We start from the raw sequence: 20,499 nt of genomic DNA on the forward strand, positions 1-20,499 counted from the left end.
CCCTCTGTTTCTTTTGCCCATCTACACTCTATTTCTCCTTTCTGACCGACAGTCTTTCCTTACAGAGCTTTGGCATCTTGACCACTGGTGTAGACCCCAAAGTGTTCTTTTATTGAAGAGAATCTTGGTCCCACTTGCAAGCTGTCCCCTAGCCTCCCTCAGCCCAGCATTGGAGGTGGGGGGAACTCTGGTTTAGATACATGTTCTGGGGTGTCTAAAAGTGGGACCACAGCAAAACTGCTCTGAAAGGGTTGCCCGGGAAGCAAATGGTATGGGGGACAAATGCAGTCTGAGCCTCCTTGGTGGCAATCACTGTCTTTAATTATTAATTAATTCACATTTTTGATTTGTTAGCAAGTGCCAGCTCGTAGGTGCTAGTTGAAGTACAGAGCTTAGAGGGAAAAAGACCTTAAAACCTTAGCTCTTCGGAGATCAGCCCCTCCTTGGCACCATCAAACCCCCTCTTTTCTCCCCTTTCACTCAGAACTCTTCAAATACAGGGGTTATGAGTGTTTGACCGTTCTCTTACCCTATTAGGTCTCTATGAGTGACAGAAAGGGAAAGGGGTGTCTTCCCTGAGGTGGGGCTTGTGAAAGACCAGTCTCTATTTACATTTTTCTCCTCCCCCTCCTTCTCCTTACTGTAAAATTCTGTCTCCATCAGGAGAGCGGAGGCTCTTATATGGAGACAGGAGATGCGAAATCTAGCTTTGACACTAGTGTATCTCATTTGCTGCCTTTGGACAAACTTCTTCACCTCTTAGGACCTCAATTTTCTCACCTGTAAAATGGTAAGAATGTGTTTTTGATTCCTTGTATGTATGCCCGTGTTACACAATCCCTAAGGCCTCAGGACTCCAGACATTTTATGATTTCTCCCAGTATAGGCAGAGGTGAGAATACCTGATGAGGATTTTAGTGAGTGTAAATACACAGAGTGCTGTGGCTTCCAGGGATTCAGTGATGTTTTTAGAAAGGTTGCTAGCCGGGTTTGTGGCCTATCTGTCCCGGTGTCTAGCAGAGCGCCTGGAATCTAGTGAGTATCCAAATGCGTATTTTTAATGAGGGAAAGAAGAAGAGAAGATGGAAGGGAGTGGGGGATTGGGAGATTCAGGGATGGAGTGGAAGGGAGAATCCCACTGACATCCCCAAACAAGGGTGCAGAGAAGCCCTGAATGGCTTTCTGAAATTGTCTCCCCACCCACTGTGGTCCCTTTTCTTTCTGAGAGGTCCCCTTAGATCTTAATTCTCCTCCCACACCTTAGTTCTTTCATTAGGAATAAGCTGTAGGTGGGAATGCCTCACGTCACCTCACCCCCAACAGGAACAAGTAAGCCAGGCTTGGATGCCACCGAGAAGGGACCAACATACCCTCTGAGGACAGGTAGGAAAAGCCTAGGTGGGGTGTGAGTGCAGGGAGTGGAGCCCTGGAGCTGAGGGCCCTGAGGATCAACGTGATTCGGAACGTGATTGCCACGTGCGGAGGGATGAGTGCAGCCAGGGCTCTGTCTAGGCTTCTCCGGGGCCGTCCTGGGTGGCAGCGGCTATGTTGTTGGTCTGGAGCAGGAAGGCGGTGTAGGCCATGTCGGCTTCCTCCTTGGATGACTAGGGGGCAACAGGAGAGGGGTCAGTGTTTGGGGCATTGGCTCAGGGAATGGGGGTCGGAGGGAGGGGATGCACTAAGTATCCTAAATTCATAATCTTGGCCTAAACAACCCAAGACTGTGTTGACCCACTGTTCTCATTCCAGCCACCGTGCTCACCAAGAGGGACTAATTTTGAGAAACGGAAAGTTGCAGCTTCTAAAAATATCTCCCTCTGTCTCACTACCTTCTTCCAACACATGGAGTGGAACCATCTCTGTTGCCTGGGCCCGTCCCCGGAAGCCCTGCCCCCGGTCACGGCCAAGGTGGCCTAGGCTGGCGTCAGCTACAAGGTTTACATTTTTCTTTCTCTACCAGTTCAGAGACACAACACCAGGCTGGAGGGGAAGGCTGTCTCCAGGACTGACTCATTCCCCTAATTGTTCCCAGTGCTGGGATCTCTGCTGCCGCCAGGGAGAGTAGATATGATAACAAGCGTTAGTGCCTTGGGATCAGGGAAGTACGAGGAGAGGGTAACATGTGACCCAAAGGCAGGCAGGATTTCAAGTAACGTGGCACTTGGTTGGGGTGGGAAGGGGCCTCTAGTGACTATCAGTGCCTCCCATGAGCAAATGTCTTCCAGCCCCAGGGAAAATGCTGGTCCCCACAAAACCTCAAGCGAGGGTGGTGACCTGAGTCTATGGGTCCCATGGCCTGGGAAGAGCACCCGCCTAATTGCCAGCGTTTGACATTTGACCTGCCCACCCTGTGGCTGAACCTTTAATGCATTTGCCTTCCTCATCCCCTGCCAACCACTCCCCCTGCTCCCCCCCACTGCCTTCTCCCTCCCTCCTGCCAGTTTACAGCCTATAAACGCAGCTTACCTCCTGCCTGGGCCTCAGCCACATCAACACCACAACCAGAAAGATGCACTTTCCAAATACTGTTTACACCCCCTTCCCTACTCTGGCACCAGCCCCACTCTGAGGTGGTTTCTCCTGATGTCTAACTGCAGTCCCTCATGCTGCATTTCCTCGTCACCCGCGTGAGGCCTCCTCCTCCCTCCTTGCCCTCACCCTTTTCGCCTTCTTGGGTTCTTCCTTCTCCATGGCATCCTCGGTAGTGGTGGCGAACTCTGTGTGTAGAGCAGGGGAGGGTGGATCAGCCCTCCCTGGCCTCCTATTCCCATCCCAGATGCAGAGTCAGGGCTAATTCTTGTTCCCCAGGGACTGGGCATTCCCTTGAGTGAGAGATGTACCGTCTTTTCCTTCGAGAGTTGTCTCCTGAGTGTCTGGAGAGGCTCCCATGTTGTCATGGGCTCCAAAATCCCTGGAGTTCTCGAAGTCTGACATGCTAATGTCTGTCCTGTAGCTTCTGATTGAAATCCGGTCTGTCAGGGGGGGAAAGAGGAGTTGGTGTAGAGATGGAGGCCGGGGCGTCCCCGAGGGAACCCCACAGGAGAGCTGAAGGGGGGCAAGTTCTCTGCTGCTCGTCTCTGACTAGGACCCAAGGCAGAATGGAAATGACCCGAGTCTCCTCCCCAGTCCCTTTTCACAGACAATCTAGACTCAACAGTCGCTGACCTTTCTTCATCACTCTGCAAACTCGCAATGCGCAGGACCTTGTTTTGTCCTCAGAGATGGTTATTCTTATCCCTGTCTTGAGCCGTGAGGAAACCAGAGGTATGAAACTGGGACACCCCGAGTCACACAGCTGACTGGTCCTCACACCAGGCTGGAAGCCCAGGTTTCCCGGCACCCTGCCCTCCTCTTCCCAGTGGCTACGCCTCTGAACTTAGACCCCCAGCAATTGAAGATGGACTTCCAGCAGAGATGACGGCATTTGGACCACAGCACTTAATGTAAGCTTTGAGCATGTGTGGGTTTATCGTTCCCCACCTCACTTTCCTGGACCCTTCCTTTGAGCTGATAAAAGAGAACAGATCATGGCAATTCCCCTCAGGGCCGCTGAGCCAGGACTGAGGCTCAGGGTTGGAGGTGGGGGGCAGGGAGCACCCCGGGACTCACCGACATTCTTCCTGTGTCGGGCTCTGACCACCCCAATCGCCACGGCCCCTGCAGCCAGCACCAGGGCCAGGGGCACCAGGGTGGAGACCAGCGCTTTGGAGCCCCCACCTTGTCCTGCAGAGCTGGAGGAAGCATTAATTGAGTTAGTCCCTGCAAGGGACACTGGGGATCCCAGGAGGTGCTGGCTCGTTGGCTACAGCCAGTTCTTCCTTCCTGGTTAATCCACTGCGTCCTCCTGATACAGCCGCCCGATCTCTGTTCTTCTAAGAAGCCCTCCTAGACAGGACAAAGCTGAGGACTGGGCCTTGCCTGCACACCCGGACTGGGAAATTGAACTGAATGGTGAACACCGCACTGGTCGCGGGAGAAGGGCAGAGAGCACAAACCGAGGCAGTGAGGGCTGCCTCCACTGTCAAGAAGCGGACAGGCTCTCCTCCTTGGGCCTGGTAGCCCAACCTCAGGTCCTTGGTCTCCAGAATGTTCTCCAGGTGGGGAGTCCCAAATCCCTCCTCACCTGCCGGGATCTGCGGATGCTCCGCTCCCACCAGCTCGATCTTCAGTATCCTTCCCTGCTCTTTCCTCTGCAAAAAGGCTGGGACCCAGAAGGACTTTGTTCTCAGTCTCCCTGGCCCTCGGCTCTATCGCCTCCTCACCAGGAGCAGCATTCACTCCACTGGCATCTTGGGATCCTGGAGAGAGCAGAGGGGGAGGGGGCTGGATTATGGTTCTTCCTGTCCTTGAGTTTAGGGAGTCTGGGGAGTGGGACTTCATTAGGAATCCCAGGGTCAGGGTGAGATTTCAAGACTGTTAGGATAGGGTCTCGAAGGACACTAGAAACAGGAGTGATGGTCTTCTCTAGCTTGTCACAGATGATCTCTGTCCCATTCATACCAAATTCACTTCCATCTACAAGGTTCCGTGTCATTAGATCCAGCTATGCATAAGGGCTGACCCATCATTTGTGGATAGGGAGATTTTTCACAGCTTTGAAACCCTGCCCAGGGCCTCTTGACTACAGGGCTGGGCGCCATAATGCTGCCCCCTGGTGATAGCTTGGTTAGGGTTCCCTCAGTGAGCCTGACCAACTACATGCTGAATAATCGGATTTCTGGAGGGACTAAAAATATCTTCATTAGGGATAAAACATTTCATGTGATATTTTAAAAAGAGGCTTGATATGCAAACTTATTAGAAGATATTGCCCCGATTTTCTTTATCAGACCTTGTACATGAAGGTTATCTGGCCCTCTTTTGAGCAGACTTTGGCAGAGTATGATGCATATAAGAGTGACTTTGACATTTCTACATATAGAAGAAGATCTCTCTGTATAGAAAGGGCTTCAAAGTGGCCTGAAGGAGCAACTATGGGACTTGTCTTGAAACTGAGGTTAAATGGCAAATCCACTATTTTTAATTAGTTTGTATATTTATTGGGATGCCCTTTCTGGAAGGCTAAGTTAGACCAGGTGGGGGCATAATCTACCCCACCCCCCACCCCCGCCTCTTCTAGCCAAACCTAGGGGCCACCCCTGATGGAGATGTTCTTAGGCAGCTTTCTGTGGGGTCCCAGGGTACGTGGGCATGGCCCTCGGAGACTCACCCTTCACCCTCTTCTCTACCGCCACATAGACAGCCATGGTCTCTCCGTATTGGTGGCCCTCCTTCACTCCGCACCAGTACCAGCCTTCGTCCTCGCTGGTGACGGAGTTCAGGTTCAGGGAGACGATCTGGCTCTTCTGGTCGCAGTTCACAAAGGCCTGGCTGGGGCCTTCGTCCTGGCTGGGCAGGGCCCTGCAGCCTCTGTTGCTCCACTTACACCAGTACTTCTCGTAGGAGTAGTATTTGCAGGGGAAGTGGCAGGAGACCTTGAGGGTCTCTCCCAGCCAAGCCTTGACACTCTTGGGTACCTTGAGGCTTGGTTCTCCTGGAGCAGGGAGGGAGAAATAGGCACAGAAGTCAGCGCTGGTGATGCCGCAGAAAAGTGACTGGGGGACTAGGGGTGTGCTTTGTCCACAGCCTATTTCCTCTTTGGACAGCATGGTAAATAAACACACTATACTGAACACAAAAGCACTTGTAATTATGTGCCTATGTAATAGATTATTGGTGACCACCGTGAGTCACTCTAGTCTATCACAGACCATAGACCTTGCTAATGACTTCAGTTTGCTTTCCTTGCTGTTATCTGCTCTCCTAGACTCAAGACAGCCATACTCTACTCAGCTGATGCCGTATATACTGTAAAAGAAGCAGATGCTCATGATCACAGGAGGTGCTACGTGTGGTAGTTTGAAGAGTGTGGGGCAGGAAAGGGTTTGTTACAGGTGTGAACAGGTGGGGGGCGGGTGCTTGATACAGGTATGAGCAGGTGGGCTCTCTCCATCAGCATGGAGGTGGGGGAAGGTGGGAGGCAGAGTGGTTGGGGGGTGATGTTGCTGCTGACTGGAGGGGTCCTGGGGCTGCCTGCCTTCCCTCTTGCCCCAGTTCAGCAATTACCTTCTACAATCTTGAGCTCCACCATGGACCTCCAGCGAGTATCGCCGTTGGTCAAACACCAGTAGAAGCCGGCGTCCTGGGGGGTGAGCTGGTTGAGGATGACGGTGTAGGTGCCATTGCCTGGCTCCTCGTACAGTGCGAGCCTGCCCTCGTACTGCTCCTTGACCAGCCCCTCGCTCTGCACCAGCTGCGGGCAGCGGCCATTTTCAGCCTCTTCCCAGTGACACCAGTACTTCAGGCTGTCTGTTTCCTTCGGGTTGTAGGCGCAGGACACGGCCACGGAGCTTCCCACCACTCCTTTCACCACAGACCGACTTGGGGGAATCGCGGTCTCTAGAAGCACAGACAGGGATGGGAAGGGAGAACGCAGTGTGGTCTGGGCAGCCTCTTCCCCGTGGGCTCAGCCAGGGTGGAGAGAGAGGTTTAGACCAATCACCTCACCCGCCTGAGAAAGTGAAGAAGATTTTCCTAATGTCACAGAGCCCAGCACTGGAGCCTTCACCCAGCCTCCAGGAGACTTCCCCACTGGTCTGGCGACCTTGATTCCTTCCCCACCTTATTCTGAGCGGAGAATGGAAGGAGTTTAAAGAGAGACTATTAGCCTTTCTCCTTGGGCTTCTTAAAAAATCTCTGCCTAGGTAAGTTTTTGTCTGTTTATTAGCTTGTCCCACAAAATGGCCAGATGTTTTTTCTCCAAATTAAGAAAATGTATTAGAACAGTATGATTTAAAATATACACTATGTAGCACAGATAAGTTTAATTGTTGAGCACCCCGACTGAGGGCCATGTCCAAGAGAAGCATGGCCTCTCTCCAAGAAGCTAAAGTTGAGGTTCCGTGAGAACTCTGGACGACTGAAGATGCTGAGGGATGTGGTGAGGACCAAGCTAGATGGAGAAATGATGTACAGGGAATGTGAGCCCCTTACAGGAAAGTCACAAGGGCAGTGACCATGAACTTCAAGTACTAGTTCACTGTTTCTCATGAGGGTAACTCTGTGTGGAGTGCTCCAGGGTGAGAAGGAGCAGGGATTTAACCTGCTGAATAACAAATAACCCTAAGAGATGTTGGAGGGGAGATTTTAGAAGCTGGGGCATTGCCTTCCTGGGAAAGCTTTGCGACCAACATAAGTCAAGACTTCTTCCATCTGAGTGTGAAGGATGAGGTGCCATGCTGCTCGAGGGTCAGGGAGACTCCATGTTATGTCCTCACCATGGCTCTCTGAAACCCAGACAATCTACAGGTCTGGTCTCAATCAGGAGCTTCACTCCCCTCATTCCTATTGATCAGGGACGGCCATCAAAGCCCTTTGATAACAGAGAAGAAGAGTTAGGAGATCACACAAGGCAGAGGCTACGTCTTATAGCTCTCTTGTACAGCTGCCCACAGAACATCTGATCCAGGGCTCGTCAGTGAGCAGATATTGTCAGCTGACTGATGGAGATTAAATAGATTCACAGGGAGCCAGTGAGGCTCTCCCCTGCCAGACTGCTCATCTCTTCCCTCTCCCCCTCTCAGGTCTCACCTTCATTGACGAAGAGTTGCCAAGCCTGGGTGGGCCAGCCTTCCTGAGGCTCCCCATCAGAGTTGGCTCCACACAGGTAGAGCCCCGCATCCTCTTTCCTCAGGCTGGTGACGTGCACACTGAAGAAACCATTATCCTTGGGAGTCAACAGGATCCTGCCCTCAAAGTCCTGAGCCTTCTTCCCCAGCGTGTTGATGATCACATTGCAAGCTTCCCCATTTTTTAGCTGGCACAGAAATTTGGCCTCTTTTGCCATCTCTGGGCCCAGGGCACAGTCAAAGGTCACCGAGCCCCTCAGGTCTCCATAAATCAGCTCAGTCTCGGGCTTCAGCACTTGGAGGTCAGCATTGCTCTTATCGGCGCTGGCATCATCCCCAGCCTGGCAGACATACATCCCAGCATCGCTGAGCTGGATTCGGTTGATGACAACGCTAAACACTAATTGGCTGGTACCCTGAATAGAGAGACGTACTCTGTTGCTGTAGCTGGGGCTCATATACCCAGTGGAGTCGATGACTAGCATGCAGTCCTGGCCTGTCTTCTTGCACAAAGATTTCCTCTTCTCAGAATTCACAGCCTTGAAAGGGCAGTTGATGGTCACTGTTCTGCCCAGGTCTGCTGTGTAGACGTGGCCGCCATTTATCTGCCCAGGAACTGCAGGATGAGGGGCGGGGGGCAAGTTGTGATTTTGCTTTCTTGCAACATAGGACTACTCAATGTTCCCCTTGAGGGCTGGGTGTGCCTGTCACCTGGAGTACCCTCTTTTCCAGAGGAACACTGTCAGAATGTCTACCAAGGCCCAACTTTACTGCTGCCTCCTCTATGAAGGCTTCCCAAGCTGGCATTAATCTCTCCCTCCTCTATTCTGTCTTGATACTTACACCTGTATCACTTACTACATCCAATCTTGTGGACTTTGGGCAAGAACTGATCATTTACTTTATGCTGAGAGTTTTGATGGACTAATGGATCTCAGGTTAGAAAATATATTTTAAAAGAAGCCTTCTGGTGACCCAAGGTCTTGATCTGAAGGGTGCTCTAATAGCAGGAATTTAAGGATCCCTATGAATCTCTCCCTGCTCATGGGCCTCTTGTCCCTCCTGCAACAAATATAATGAGAGAAGCCATCCCCCTCATGCTCTTCTAAGCTAGAGCCTTAGTAAAACCTGAAATGTTTCAGGCCCTGAAGACCTAGAAAAGTGCCCCCGCACCCCACCACCAAGTAGGTCCCATCTGTTTCGTTTCCATGTTCTATTATGCAAAGTCCTTTCCTCCAGATGGACCCCTAGCCTTCCCCATGCCCTCTCAGGAGAGCCTTCCTCAGGCCTTCCTGTTGCTCCTGGGATGATTCCCTCTCACTTTTCCCCAGAAGTCTAAGGCACCTGGATCCTTACCTTGACTGACTTCCAGGCTCACATCAAAGGACAGGCCTCGGCTGCTAATGCCCAGACCACACTTGTAGAGCCCCGAGTCATTCCGAGTGAGATGGCTGATGTTCGTCACAAATGTGCCGCTCTCTGGGAAGTTGGTGAGGTTGGCCCTGCCCTCATAGTCCTTGGAGACGTAGCCCTCTGAGGAGATGAGGGTAGTGCAGCGGCCCCTGGCTCCCTGCCGGCACCAGTACTTCCGGGTATGCCGGTTGACGGAGGTGGCCGGGTAGTAGCACTTGATGGACACGGAGCTGCCTTCCACGCTGCTCACCTCCTGGGGACCGAATATGGGACTCTTCATGGAGACCACTGTGGGGACAGAGACAGAGGCTTTCTGAGGCTGCAGGAGGGTACAGCCTGCCAAGAGGCTCCAGACAGCCCACGCCGAGGACATGAACGTTTCCTCCCAAGACATGTGCCTTCTGTGGATTAATTACCATGTGCTACAAGCTAGGCAATTGCTAAATTGCAAAACTATTAAACAATTCTTAAATTTTAATCGTAATTCATTAACGATAACCATTTTAAGGAAAACGGAATGGCAAACTTATTTAGTGATATCCCTTGTTTGTGTATATATATATATATTTTTTTTTTTTAAACGACCCTCGTGGGGTACTACATTATTTCATTTGTTATCTGTTATTTCCTTATATTTCTGAAAAAGCTTTTCAGATTACTTTGTGTTTTTTTTCCAGATAAAAATATTAAGAGCCACAAGGATAAGTCATTTCCCCAAAACCCCAAAGCAACTCATAGTGATGCTTCGTTCAAGGTCAAGGTCTTGTTTTCTTTATTCCCAGTGAAGACCCTTCACCAGACCCCTGACCTTCAAATGAGGAAGTGCCATTTCTGTTCCCCATCCCCAGTGCTGGCTCACCAATCCATTTTCAGCTGTGGCCTCTCTGCATTGTCTGTGTGGTTGCTCCTCAAGGAGTAAGCAAGCTTTGCAAGGGACATCCTTGGGGACTGGCCTGATTTCAGGGCCCCCAGGGAACTGGGTCTGGGATAGGGGTGGGCTGGGACCTGGCCGACGCACCTGGGAAGACAGCCAGCAGGCAGGTGAAGAAGAGGAGCGACATCGCTGGTGGCTCCCGTGGGGCTGTGCCACCCAGACCGCCTTCTTGCGTGGTTGCTGAAAGACAATAGCACGAGGTGATGAAGTGCCTTTGTCTTCCAAGACTAGTTGACCGAGTTCCTGCAACACCTGTTTGATTTTGTATCTCCAGTAACCGACATAAAACCTGTGGAAGAATGAATGGCTCCGCCTTTCCTATTACAGTTCAAAGTCCCATCATCCACAATGCTTTTTTGTTCCTTAATAGGTATAAGTAGATTTTCATCTTCTCAACTAAGCTGCAAGTTCCTTTAGGGTAGGGACACGCACATGTGTCATTTCCTCTGTATCCCTATCCGGGGGTCATGGTCCTGGGCAAGATCCATTACAGCTCAGGAACAGCTCACTGGATAATTGGTTACTACCAAGAAGTGGCTCCATCTCTCTGTTCCAGCTGCCCTCCCTACATCTCTGGGAGGTGGAGGGGGGCTGGCATATTTTATGGCGTGTCATATGAGTAAATAGAGATGCATAGAGGCAGCCTAGCAAGGATTAAAGCTATGATGATGGTCATAACCACCATGAATGGTCCTTGTACCATGTTCCAGGCACTGTGTTAAATAATGTACCTGTATTATCTCATTTAAACTTGATATCACCCCTAGGAGGTGGGTATTCTATTTTTGTTGTTGTTGTTGTTGTTGCCGCTGAGGAGATGGGCATTCTTATCCACATTTTACGTAGGAGGAAATGAAAGCTTTAATGTTAAGTGCTTTCCTCGCGTTCACACAAGGATTAAGTGTGGGGATAGGTAGGGTGGGAGTGGAGGAGGTGGGCAAGACCTGAATCCTGCTTTGTCTGACCCCCAGGGTCTAAGCTCTGAGCCTCTCTTACTGCACTGTATTGCACCTCAAATAGAGTGGGATGCTTATCCCTCACGCTTATTCCTGTTATTTGTAGAGCCCCCTTTGCTTATCAAAGCATTGTCATTTACACTATTTCACTGAGCTCTATAAGTTCCCTTTAAATAAAACAGAACAGTTGTAATTACAACCATTTCATAGATAAGAAAATCAAGGTCTTGAGATGCTGAGTGATCTGCCCACGATTTCCCAGAGACTCAGTTATAGGGTTGGGGTTAAAAATGTAGGTGTGATGGCCTCTGTTATCCTGGTTGCTGAGGTCGGTCAGACGAAGATGGAGAATCCAAGGTAAGGCCACTCGGAGGGTGCAGCACGTGTGGACCTTGTAACATCTGTGGACATAGCCCAGGACTGGGGAGTGTTGAGGGCCCCAGGGCCCAGCCTGACCACAGCTGTCCTCTGGACCCAGACTGCAGCCTAAAGGAGGAGAGAGGTGAAGAGGGGAGTCCTCACTTTCCCACGGACTGTGACAGGCTTTCAACTTTGGAACGGACTTGACGATGAGAGTGTGAAAGGAGAAAACTGTGTTAACAGGTGCTGGGCAGTAACCAGCACCCATAGAGATAAGGACGCTCTAAGCAGCAGGGAGCGTGGAGAGGCATCTCCCAGGCTCCCTTACTGCCTTGGCCCTGTTCCTGCTCCCAGAGACGCCCTCCGCTAGCTTGAGCCAAAGGAAATAGAGCTGTTTATCTTGGTTCTTTCTTTTCCGTGAGGGAATTTCCCAGCAAGGCACCTTTTTATTTCCTTGTGGAGATAAAGGTATTCTGTTTCTCCAGTTCTTCAGAAAAGTAAGAGGAGCGGGTTAGGGGAGGTGGGGACAGATATGGGTGTCGGGTGGCAGCTCGAGGTTCTCTTGATTCTAGTTAACTGCCCTGGACTTTTCATACCAGGCCAATGATTAACTTCTGGAGTGGGGCCTTAGCCAAATGCCAGAGTCCGCCCCAGCCTGGATGTGCTCAGGCAACGCTGGCTGCAGGACCACCTGAGTGGGCACCGTGGTGGCCATGGGATTGACTCCCAGGTGGGAGCAGGGGTCAGAGGGCTGGGAAGTCTCTCTCCTCTGGAACACTTGGGACGGGCTCGCTGCAGAGTCCCAAGGACTCTACCACCTGCCATTTGTGCTGGCCTTGGTTGCAGTGGCCAGTGGGAGGACACAGTGCCACGTGCTTTGAGCAGCCCAAGCCAACAGCAGCTCTCTGGTTCTGGTCGCTGTTCTCACCTGAGATCAACAAGCTTCCTAATATTTCTGTGAGACTGGAGTCGGTCTTCCCATAGGCTGAGCTGGGGGATGCAGCCCCTCCTCTGGACTGGTAAAAGCAATTTGCCTTGGGTTACATAGAGTCAGATGCCAGATTTTCCAAAGCGGGGGTCCCGACTGCCAGCCCAGGCTTCTCTCATCTGTGACATGCTTGGGTGGCTGTGAAGGTCCACGTCTGGGGAGGATGCGCACACGTACCCATTACCCTTTGCATAACCTCACACCAGGGATGCCATCACCAGGCATGCGCAGGGGGAGGGCAAATCTGGTAGAAGTTGACCTTGGTGAGGAAACACACAGTCCAGTCCCCAGGGATATTGAACTCCTCCCGTGCCCCCATGCTCTCAAGAGCAGGATATCTCTGCTCAAAGCTAAACTTGAAACACAATTTCTCTGTTCACAGCTGAAAGGACCCTGGGCTTTGTGAATCATTAGAAATCCCTTCCTCTCAAAACCAGACTTTCTCCCAAACCTGGGAGATTCAGGTCTCAGGGAGGCCCCAGTTCCTTGGTAGCTGGGGCTGGAGTCAAAGGATTTGCTTTAGGAAGGGAAGAAGAGCATAATATTTATCGGGCACCTAGTAGGCACCAGATGCTTTGCTACCTTCTCGTCTTATATGACTTCATCCATCATCTCAGCCACCCAAGGGATAAATAATATCTTCATGTGCAGATGGGAAATCTAAGGGTTAGAGAGATTTTTGGCCCCAAGACTCCACAGCAGAGTGGGATCGAATCGCTACCCTATTATCACTACTTGGACGCTCAGAGGGACCTGTTCTTTTGGGATCTACATGGGCTAGTATATCATGCAGGAAGGCACATTTTCTGGCTCTTAAAAAAGGAGCCATATTTTCACTAGTCAGGCTGGGATATTCTAAATCATTCTCATTTTACCAAGTTACTGACCCTGAAATACTCATAATATATGTCTACACAATTGTGGGTTGGGGCAGGGTGTAGGCCCTGCTGAATAGCAGAGTCTATCTCCTCATAGAATTAACCTAGCTAGCTCCCCTGAAGTTAGAGTGGTGGTCTTCAGCTCTCATGGCTTGGAGTCAAATCTCTGTCCATCTAATCTTAGGTTTTTCTCCTTTTTCAGAGGGAGAAGGCTCTCCTGGACCAGGTCCTGGCTTGGCTGCTGGTGAGCACAGGCCCTCAGCATCTCTGGGTCCTTCACCTGTTTGCCTGTGAGTGTGAACTTGGGGGAACAGGAAGCTTGGGGCTCAGAGGAGCAGGGAGTGGCTGGTCTGGCCAGGGAAGGAGCTTTCCTTGGCCTGGACTGCATGGCCAGGAGAGGCGCTGCCTGGGTCCATGTGGGACTATCGCTCTCCTCTCCCAGGGGTGCAGAGGCCGAGCACAGACTAGAGTGAGCCTGGAAACCACAGCATCGCGAGGGGAGGGAGGGCAGTCTGTGTAGTCTGGAAGGGCCTCAGACTTGTAGTGACAGGCAGGAGCACAGGAGAGGTTATGAAGTTTATGGAAGCCCTGGATTGTGGGAGAATCTCCAAGTAAAGGCAGTGTTGGAGAAAAGAAATCGGAACTCCAGAGGGCAGGGAAATGGAGAGAGAGCAACCACAGGGTCCAAAGGATATATGAGCTAGAAAGACCCAAGACTTTCTGGTTCCATTCCTGTCAAAAGTCGGAATGCAAGACTTCAGCAGAAATTAAGCATTTGGGTTACAAGCTTCATGAAGCTCTGGGAATAAGACTTGTGGATTTTCAGATGGCCTTTCGACAAAGACTGAGAACCCCTGTTATTGACTCCATCCCATTCTACCCTGACGTGTAAGTGTTTACCTCACCCACTCTACCAGATGGCAAGCTCCTGGAAGTTAGAGTCAACTGAGATCAATATCCCCATCTCCAGAAGGCCTTGCTCTCCAGAGGGTGCCTGGCAAAGACCAGCTGCTCAGCAAAGACTGATTGGATTGGGAATGGTTACATCCTCATTCCCTCTCTGAGAAGGGCAAAGTTAGGGCTGATTTCTCTCACTTTGCCCAATAGCTTCCTGGTTCTGGGCACTCAAGGGAAAGTAGCGTGAAGAGGAGCATGGAGGATGGAAGAGAACCCAGAGGTCCAGAGTCCTGCTCTGTCACAGGCTACCAGAAGAGCTCTACCACTTGGGCAAAATATGCTGGCTCAACTTTCCCATCTGTAAAATGGACATCATGGTCCCTGACTCTTCTAGTTGAAGGGCTACTGTGGGGTGGGGGACTATGTAGTGGAATAACAGGTTAATATATATGGAAGCACTCTGAATAGTGTAAAGTGCTCTTCCACTCTAAGAGGTTGCAATTACTGGTTAGCACAGGAGGGTGAGGGTTTGTGCACTTAACTTTTACGGTTGCTGTGCACTTGGAGAGTAGCACAGAGCACGGACTCCTCAGCTTGGCTATCGTCTCTCTTACTTGGGGGTTGTGTGATTTGGGGCAGGCTATTTAAACTCATTGAGCCCCAAGTTCTCATCTGTAAACTGGAGATAATTGTACCTAGTATAGTGAGTCGCTGTAAGGATTAAATGAAGCAACATATGTAAAGTCCTAAGCAGGGTGCTGGGCTTAAAAAAAAAAAAGTTCCTTGCCCATATCCTCTCTAAAATCAACACAATCTTCTCTTTTTCCTGTCTTAGAGTGAGAGAACAGAAGTCTGTTTGCTGAGCGGCCTTTGAAGACTTGGGAGAGCTGCTCAGATTAGACCAGCATGGCCTGAAAGAGGACTAGGTTAGAAGTAAGGGATCATAATTATAGCTAGCACGTACTGAGACATTTTCAAGTGCTATACATGTGTTAACTCATTTAATCTTCACAACCACCCTAGAAGGGAAGATAAAATGGGCAAACCCATTTCACAGATGAGACGGTTGAAGCCCAGAGAAGTAAGACATTTGTCCAAAGTTACACAGTAGGTAAGTGGCTGGGCTGGGATTCAAATACAGGCATTCTGGTCAAGAGTACAAGATTTTAGTCACTATGCTGTACTGCAGAGGGTCTTAGAGTTGAGAGGAAGCAGTCAGGAGGGGAGGGAGCAGGAAATCCAATCTTAGAGGAGAAGTTAGTCCAGTTCTCGCCTCTCTGCTTTTCACAGGAAAGGTAGTTCCTGTGAAGAGACTCTATTTGAAGCCAGAGGTAGGTGCCAAGAGAGAAATTTCTTCCTGAAAAATAATACTGGCTGCTATTTATTTAGCACTTACCATGTGTACGGCATGCTACATTCGTTTCCTATAACCAGACACATTGCCTTCAAAGCTTCTTTCTACTTCATCACACTGTGTCAACGCCAGGGACTTTGGGCTCCCAGCTTCAGCCCACCCAAAGAGGGGGCAAGACAGAGATGAGGGGATCTCTGCTGAGCACATGCATGAATAATGTTATGGTTTTTAAAGTTGGGTATTGTGTTTTTTAGGTGATGTCAGAATGTCCCCATGACCATATCAAAATGACTGCCCCAAAATGTTGTCATTTGTACTTGCTGGGTGAACTTACACCACTCACATTAACTCACAGTCTTAGTTTCCTCAACTGTAAAATGGGATTGTGATACCTACCCTGCCTACCTCCCAGGTTTGTTTCAGGTGGGAAGGGAATGAAGCTGTGAAAGCCAAGGGTAAGTGTGTTTACTACTTGGAAGCTGCTGCTATCACACTATTTGTAAAATAAAGCCCCAGCATCTCGAGGTGCTAAGAGACAGGCTAAGAGACAGCTAGCTGCTCTCCTGGCTCCTGGTTCATTGCTTTTTCTGCTACATCACCACACCCAAGGCCAGGGAGAGAGATGGATGGAGAGTTTCAGAGCTGGCTCTGGGCAGACCAGAGAGTTGCCTTCTACCCTAACCCATGAATTGGCATATCTCATCTCCAGGTGTTCAGGGACCTGTAATTCCCCTAGTGAAGGGGGAGAGTGATGGCGAAGGCTGTGGTGCAAAACAGCGCCAGCAGCTTAGGTGGCCCGGGGCAGTTGCAAAAAGGGAAGTGGGGGTGGTGAGAGACGGAGCTTGCACAGCAGCTGAGCTTGTGCCGGAGGGTCCCCTGGCTGGCCTGGGGATGCTGTCGGGATGGGCCAGGGGAAAGCCGATGTCTGAGGCCTCCAGGCTGCAGAGCCAGGAGGAACATCAGGACTGGGGAATGCTGCCTATGCCTGGGAGGGGGTTCTGCCTGCCTTACTCACTTTCCCAGGAAGGACCTCATTTTTCCCACTTTAGCAGGTGCAGGCTGATACAGTGATACACACTATACCTCGAAGTGGCAGGAATCTGCGAGAGCAAAGCTGGGTTGAAATTGGAAAGGATCTCAGAGCCTCTTCGAAGCCGGGAAAAAGGGGCTGCCTGTGCCCTCACCAGAAAGCTGGAGGTGGAAAGCTTCAAGGACTAGAAGAGTACCTGCCTCACGCCAGGCACTGCATATGCCTTATTCTATCCACGCCTTTCTGGTGCTCAATAGTCCTGGAATAACTGAACCGAACTGAAAAACACCAAACAACTGTTATTTCACTCTAGAGTTTTCAAAGCAATTCCACACGTTTTCTCATTTGAATCTCACATCCACCCTAAGTGAGGCCAATGCCTTATTTGTATCCCCATTTTACACATTAGGAAACCGAGACTGAGAGAGCGATTAGGTGACTTGCCTAAGGTCACAGTTAAGTTATAAAGGAGTTAGTAGGGAATTCAGAGACCAAACTTAGAGCAGAGCTACATGTGTTGACCCAAGACATCCCTTCTTCCCACCTGCTGAGCTTTCACCCATGCATCCTTACTCAGCTCTCCGGGCTGTGCCTGTCTACTCTCCCACAACATGCTCGGGCACACAGGCCGCGACCACGTTCTCCTCACCCCGCTGTCTGTAAGCTGGGAGTCACGCACGCAGAGGGCACTGCCTGAGTCACCATCCCGGGCCCTTCCCAGATGGCATCCCTTTGGGGATCCCAGAGCAGCCACACTTACTTTTAGCCACTTCCTTCTATCCTGTCAGTTTCTTGGGCACAGCCTGCTGACCAGTCCGCAACCCTTGCCTTTCTAGAAGCCTCCGGCAGGACACTGGATACTGCTGCCAAAACTGAAACTGTGTGTGGTGCTTGACCCACACCTGGGCTCTTAAAGGGACACTCTCCCATGGGCATGGCGGCTGGCCAGTGGCACGTGACTCCCACAGATCCCTTGCTTTCCTTTCCTTTTGGCTTTCCTGGCTGGCACCACTTGCTTCTCCTTGACCTTGGGAGACTCTGTTCCTTGGGAATCCTCCATCTTTACAGCTGCAGGATGTGAGACGGGGTATCGAGCATGAAAAGCCTGTTCTGTTGCTTTCTAGCTGCAAGATCCTAGGCAAGTCACCTTCGTATTTCTTTTCAGCTGGAAAATAGGGAGAGTAATACCAAACCTACAGGTTGTGGGCATAACCAGATATTAGATGTGAAACACCTAGCCCAGGGCACAGTGTGGAATCGATATGCATTGGAAGGGGTATAGGTGGCAGGAATAGCCTCACATCCTTGGACTCATATCTCCATTCACCTGGCAACATGTCTCCCACTCCCTGGGCTATTGAGCCTGGATTAAGTCCACTTGTTACGCATCTCCTGCAGAGCCCATTTTGCCAGCTCCAGAGCTCCCAGGACCCCGGGGACCGTGCTCTTCCCTCCTCACTCACTAGAGGAATTGGAGATTCTGGCTGCCTCTGAGCTCCCCCGGGAATGGCAGACCTTGGAGTTTTGTTGGAACCTGGGCTTGGCGTCTCGGCAAAGAGGGCGCTGACAGGCAGAGCTGGGGTAGAAACCTCCTTCCCTGACTCAGTTAGTCCTTGGCGCCTCCCTGACCTGACCCAGTTAGGACTCCCAGGAGCAACCCAAATGATCCTAGTCCGGAGTCACACAAGTGAAGCCCACTCCCCAACACACATGTGCGTCCTCCACCCCTCATCATGCCCCCCCCACAGGATCCTGCCCCATCATACCTGCGCAGGGCTGGCCCAGGCTCTCCTACAGCATCCTACAGACTGAACCCCAAAAGGGGAAGGAGGAAAGGGGAAATAGAGTCCTGGAAAAACGCAAGGCAGTCAGAGCCCGGGTCTTATTTTAGCTAACCACTCAGTCACAGCAGGCTATCAACTCGCGATCACAGGTTTGGATGGCAAGAAAAGAAACCAGGTTTTCTATTACGGAGCTTAATTTTAGACCCTAAACCCACAATCTGACTGATGTAAGAAAAAAGTTACCTAGTCACTTCTGGGCAAAGTTGGTCCAATTCAACGATATCTCAGTCACTTTACTCCCGATTCAAAACTCAGTCTCATTCTGGATTTTCTTTCCTTTTTGTCTCCCCTCTCTCCTCTGGTGATTATGTGAACCCTGGGGAAGTGGGCATGAGTGAGGGGGTGGCTTGTGCCAGTGTAACTGTCGAGGCAGTGGGAAGGAGGGCCCCATCACGCTGGCCTTGCTTTGTCATGGTTCTATGTTGGCCTCATGCACCAGAAGGAAATAGTCCCATCCACTGAGGTGTAATGTGCCCTGCTGGTTGGGGGCCTTTATACTGGCCCATCCTGAGAGGTCTGCTGTCCACTCTGTGTTCTACTTGTCACTTCATCTGGGCTCCTTCGGGTAGGACCTCCGGGCCCCCTCAGCCCTTCCTCGCCCTTCTTGTGTATGCAGGGCAAATGTGGCTCATCTGCATCTTTCTGATGCCTTCGAGAGATCGTGTGCCTCAGAGGCACATTCTCCCCAGCACCCCTTGTAGCCTTCTGTGCTCAATTGTCCCCATGTAACTGGGGCTGCAAAGGACATTGGCAAGACGCTGACCACCAAAGTTGCATACAGGACAAGCAAGGCACAGGCCCCCTTGGCTCTGGCATCTCCAAACCCTTCTGGATATCTCCGTCATTGTCAACCTCCTCTCCTGACTGCAGCCCTGATCTAAGCCCGATGGTGGTGGGTGGGAAGGCACAAAGATGCATCGATAGCTAAGCCATCTTTCTTCCCCTTCGGCAATTGTTCTTCCTCCCAGTTCCAGTGTCAATGTGAAGTGGGACGATGTGAGGGGAGATGGAGATGGTTTGGGGACAGTTAGGGGAACATCCTGGTTCTGCCAGATTATAGCTCCTTTCAAAGGTTTTCCTTCTTATCTCTCTCTCCTTTGGAACTCAATTGTCAAGATATTTGTAGGTTTTGTTTTCTTAGTCTCATTAACCGATTTCCTCCAAAGCAAGGATACCTTGTGTTGTTTGGGCTGGAGTTGGGGTTAAGAAAGGCCCACTGAGCACTAAGACAGAACCTTGATGAGTGTAAGCCTGTGGGCAGGGAGGGAAGCACATCCATGAAACAGTTGCTTCTCATGCTGCCTTGGGGGCCCCAGATCTCCACTCCTATTCCTGTAGTCTGTGATGGTGGGAGGGTTCCTCGATCGTGTTCTGCTGTATTCCCAGGAGTCCCCAAGACTATCTTAGCATACCGTTCCCCCACACACCCCCGCCCCGCCCTACATATCCAAGACCCGCCTGGATTAGTGATCCAGCTTAGGGAAAGAAGAAAATGAGAAGTAGAACCCAGGGAAGAACCACAAAGTCAAGACCCTGCGTCCTATTTTGGGCTCAGCCACATGCTGGTGGTGTGATTAGAGTCCCCCAGCTCCCCCTCTTTCACTGTGGTTTCGCCACCGGGAACCCACTGGCCCTAAGACATAGCCCCTGCCTCCCAGTCCTGAGAGAGGAGAGACTGGCCAAGAGGGTCCAACTACCCAACTCAATAGTGATGATAGCAACAGGAATTATACCTCCAAAACTGCCATCACTTCATCTGCTTAAAAGCTCCCCCTCCGTCTTAAAATAATCATATGAGAAGAATATAATAATGAGAACGGCTTCTCATTTGGCTTTCACGACTCTGGGACTCGGCATGAGTCAGTGTGGGGAAGTGCAGAGCCCTGGTCTGAGGACAGAACGCCTGTATCGTGGCTCTGGCTCTGCCTCTAACTTGCTGAGCGACCTTTGCCAAATCACTTCCTCCTTTAGGGCTGCAGTCGTTTCATCTGTTGAATGGGGGGGCTGGACCAAATGGTCTCCAAGGCTTTTCCAGTTCTAGGATTCTGTGTTTTGATCGAGCACCACATTAGAGTTCTGTGGCTGCTGTAACAAAGTACTACAACCTGTGTGGCTTAAAACAGCTGAAATGTATTATCTTTTGGTTCTAGAGGCCAAAAGTCTGAAATCAAGGTGTGG

General features: G+C 50.8%; 1 protein-coding gene across 1 annotated transcript; it reads right to left on the reverse strand.

Annotated features, from left to right (window-relative positions):
* Positions 1-299: 299 nt before the first annotated feature.
* On the reverse strand, positions 300-17,368 carry PIGR (polymeric immunoglobulin receptor). Its single transcript, XM_036832523.1, has 11 exons — positions 17,238-17,368; positions 10,099-10,194; positions 9,024-9,368; positions 7,630-8,283; positions 6,106-6,438; positions 5,210-5,533; positions 4,124-4,298; positions 3,610-3,731; positions 2,841-2,972; positions 2,659-2,717; positions 300-1,604 (listed from the first exon to the last, which is right to left on the reverse strand). Exons 2-11 carry the CDS (start codon positions 10,139-10,141, stop codon positions 1,509-1,511), a joined length of 2,283 nt encoding a protein of 760 aa, XP_036688418.1. The 5' UTR covers positions 10,142-10,194; positions 17,238-17,368; the 3' UTR covers positions 300-1,508.
* Between the last annotated feature and the right edge of the window lie 3,131 nt (positions 17,369-20,499).

This window comes from Balaenoptera musculus, chromosome 1 (assembly GCF_009873245.2).
Source record: "Balaenoptera musculus isolate JJ_BM4_2016_0621 chromosome 1, mBalMus1.pri.v3, whole genome shotgun sequence".
NCBI lineage: Eukaryota > Metazoa > Chordata > Mammalia > Artiodactyla > Balaenopteridae > Balaenoptera > Balaenoptera musculus.

Coding starts and splice junctions, on each gene's coding strand:
- PIGR (XM_036832523.1), bottom strand. CDS start 10,141: ATGTCGCTCCTCTTCTTCACCTGCCTGCTGGCTGTCTTCCCAG. Junction 3,732..4,123: donor GCATCCGCAGATCCCGGCAG/GTGAGGAGGGAT, acceptor TGCTTCCTCCAG/CTCTGCAGGACAAGGTGGGG. Junction 2,718..2,840: donor AACTCTCGAAGGAAAAGACG/GTACATCTCTCA, acceptor CTCTACACACAG/AGTTCGCCACCACTACCGAG.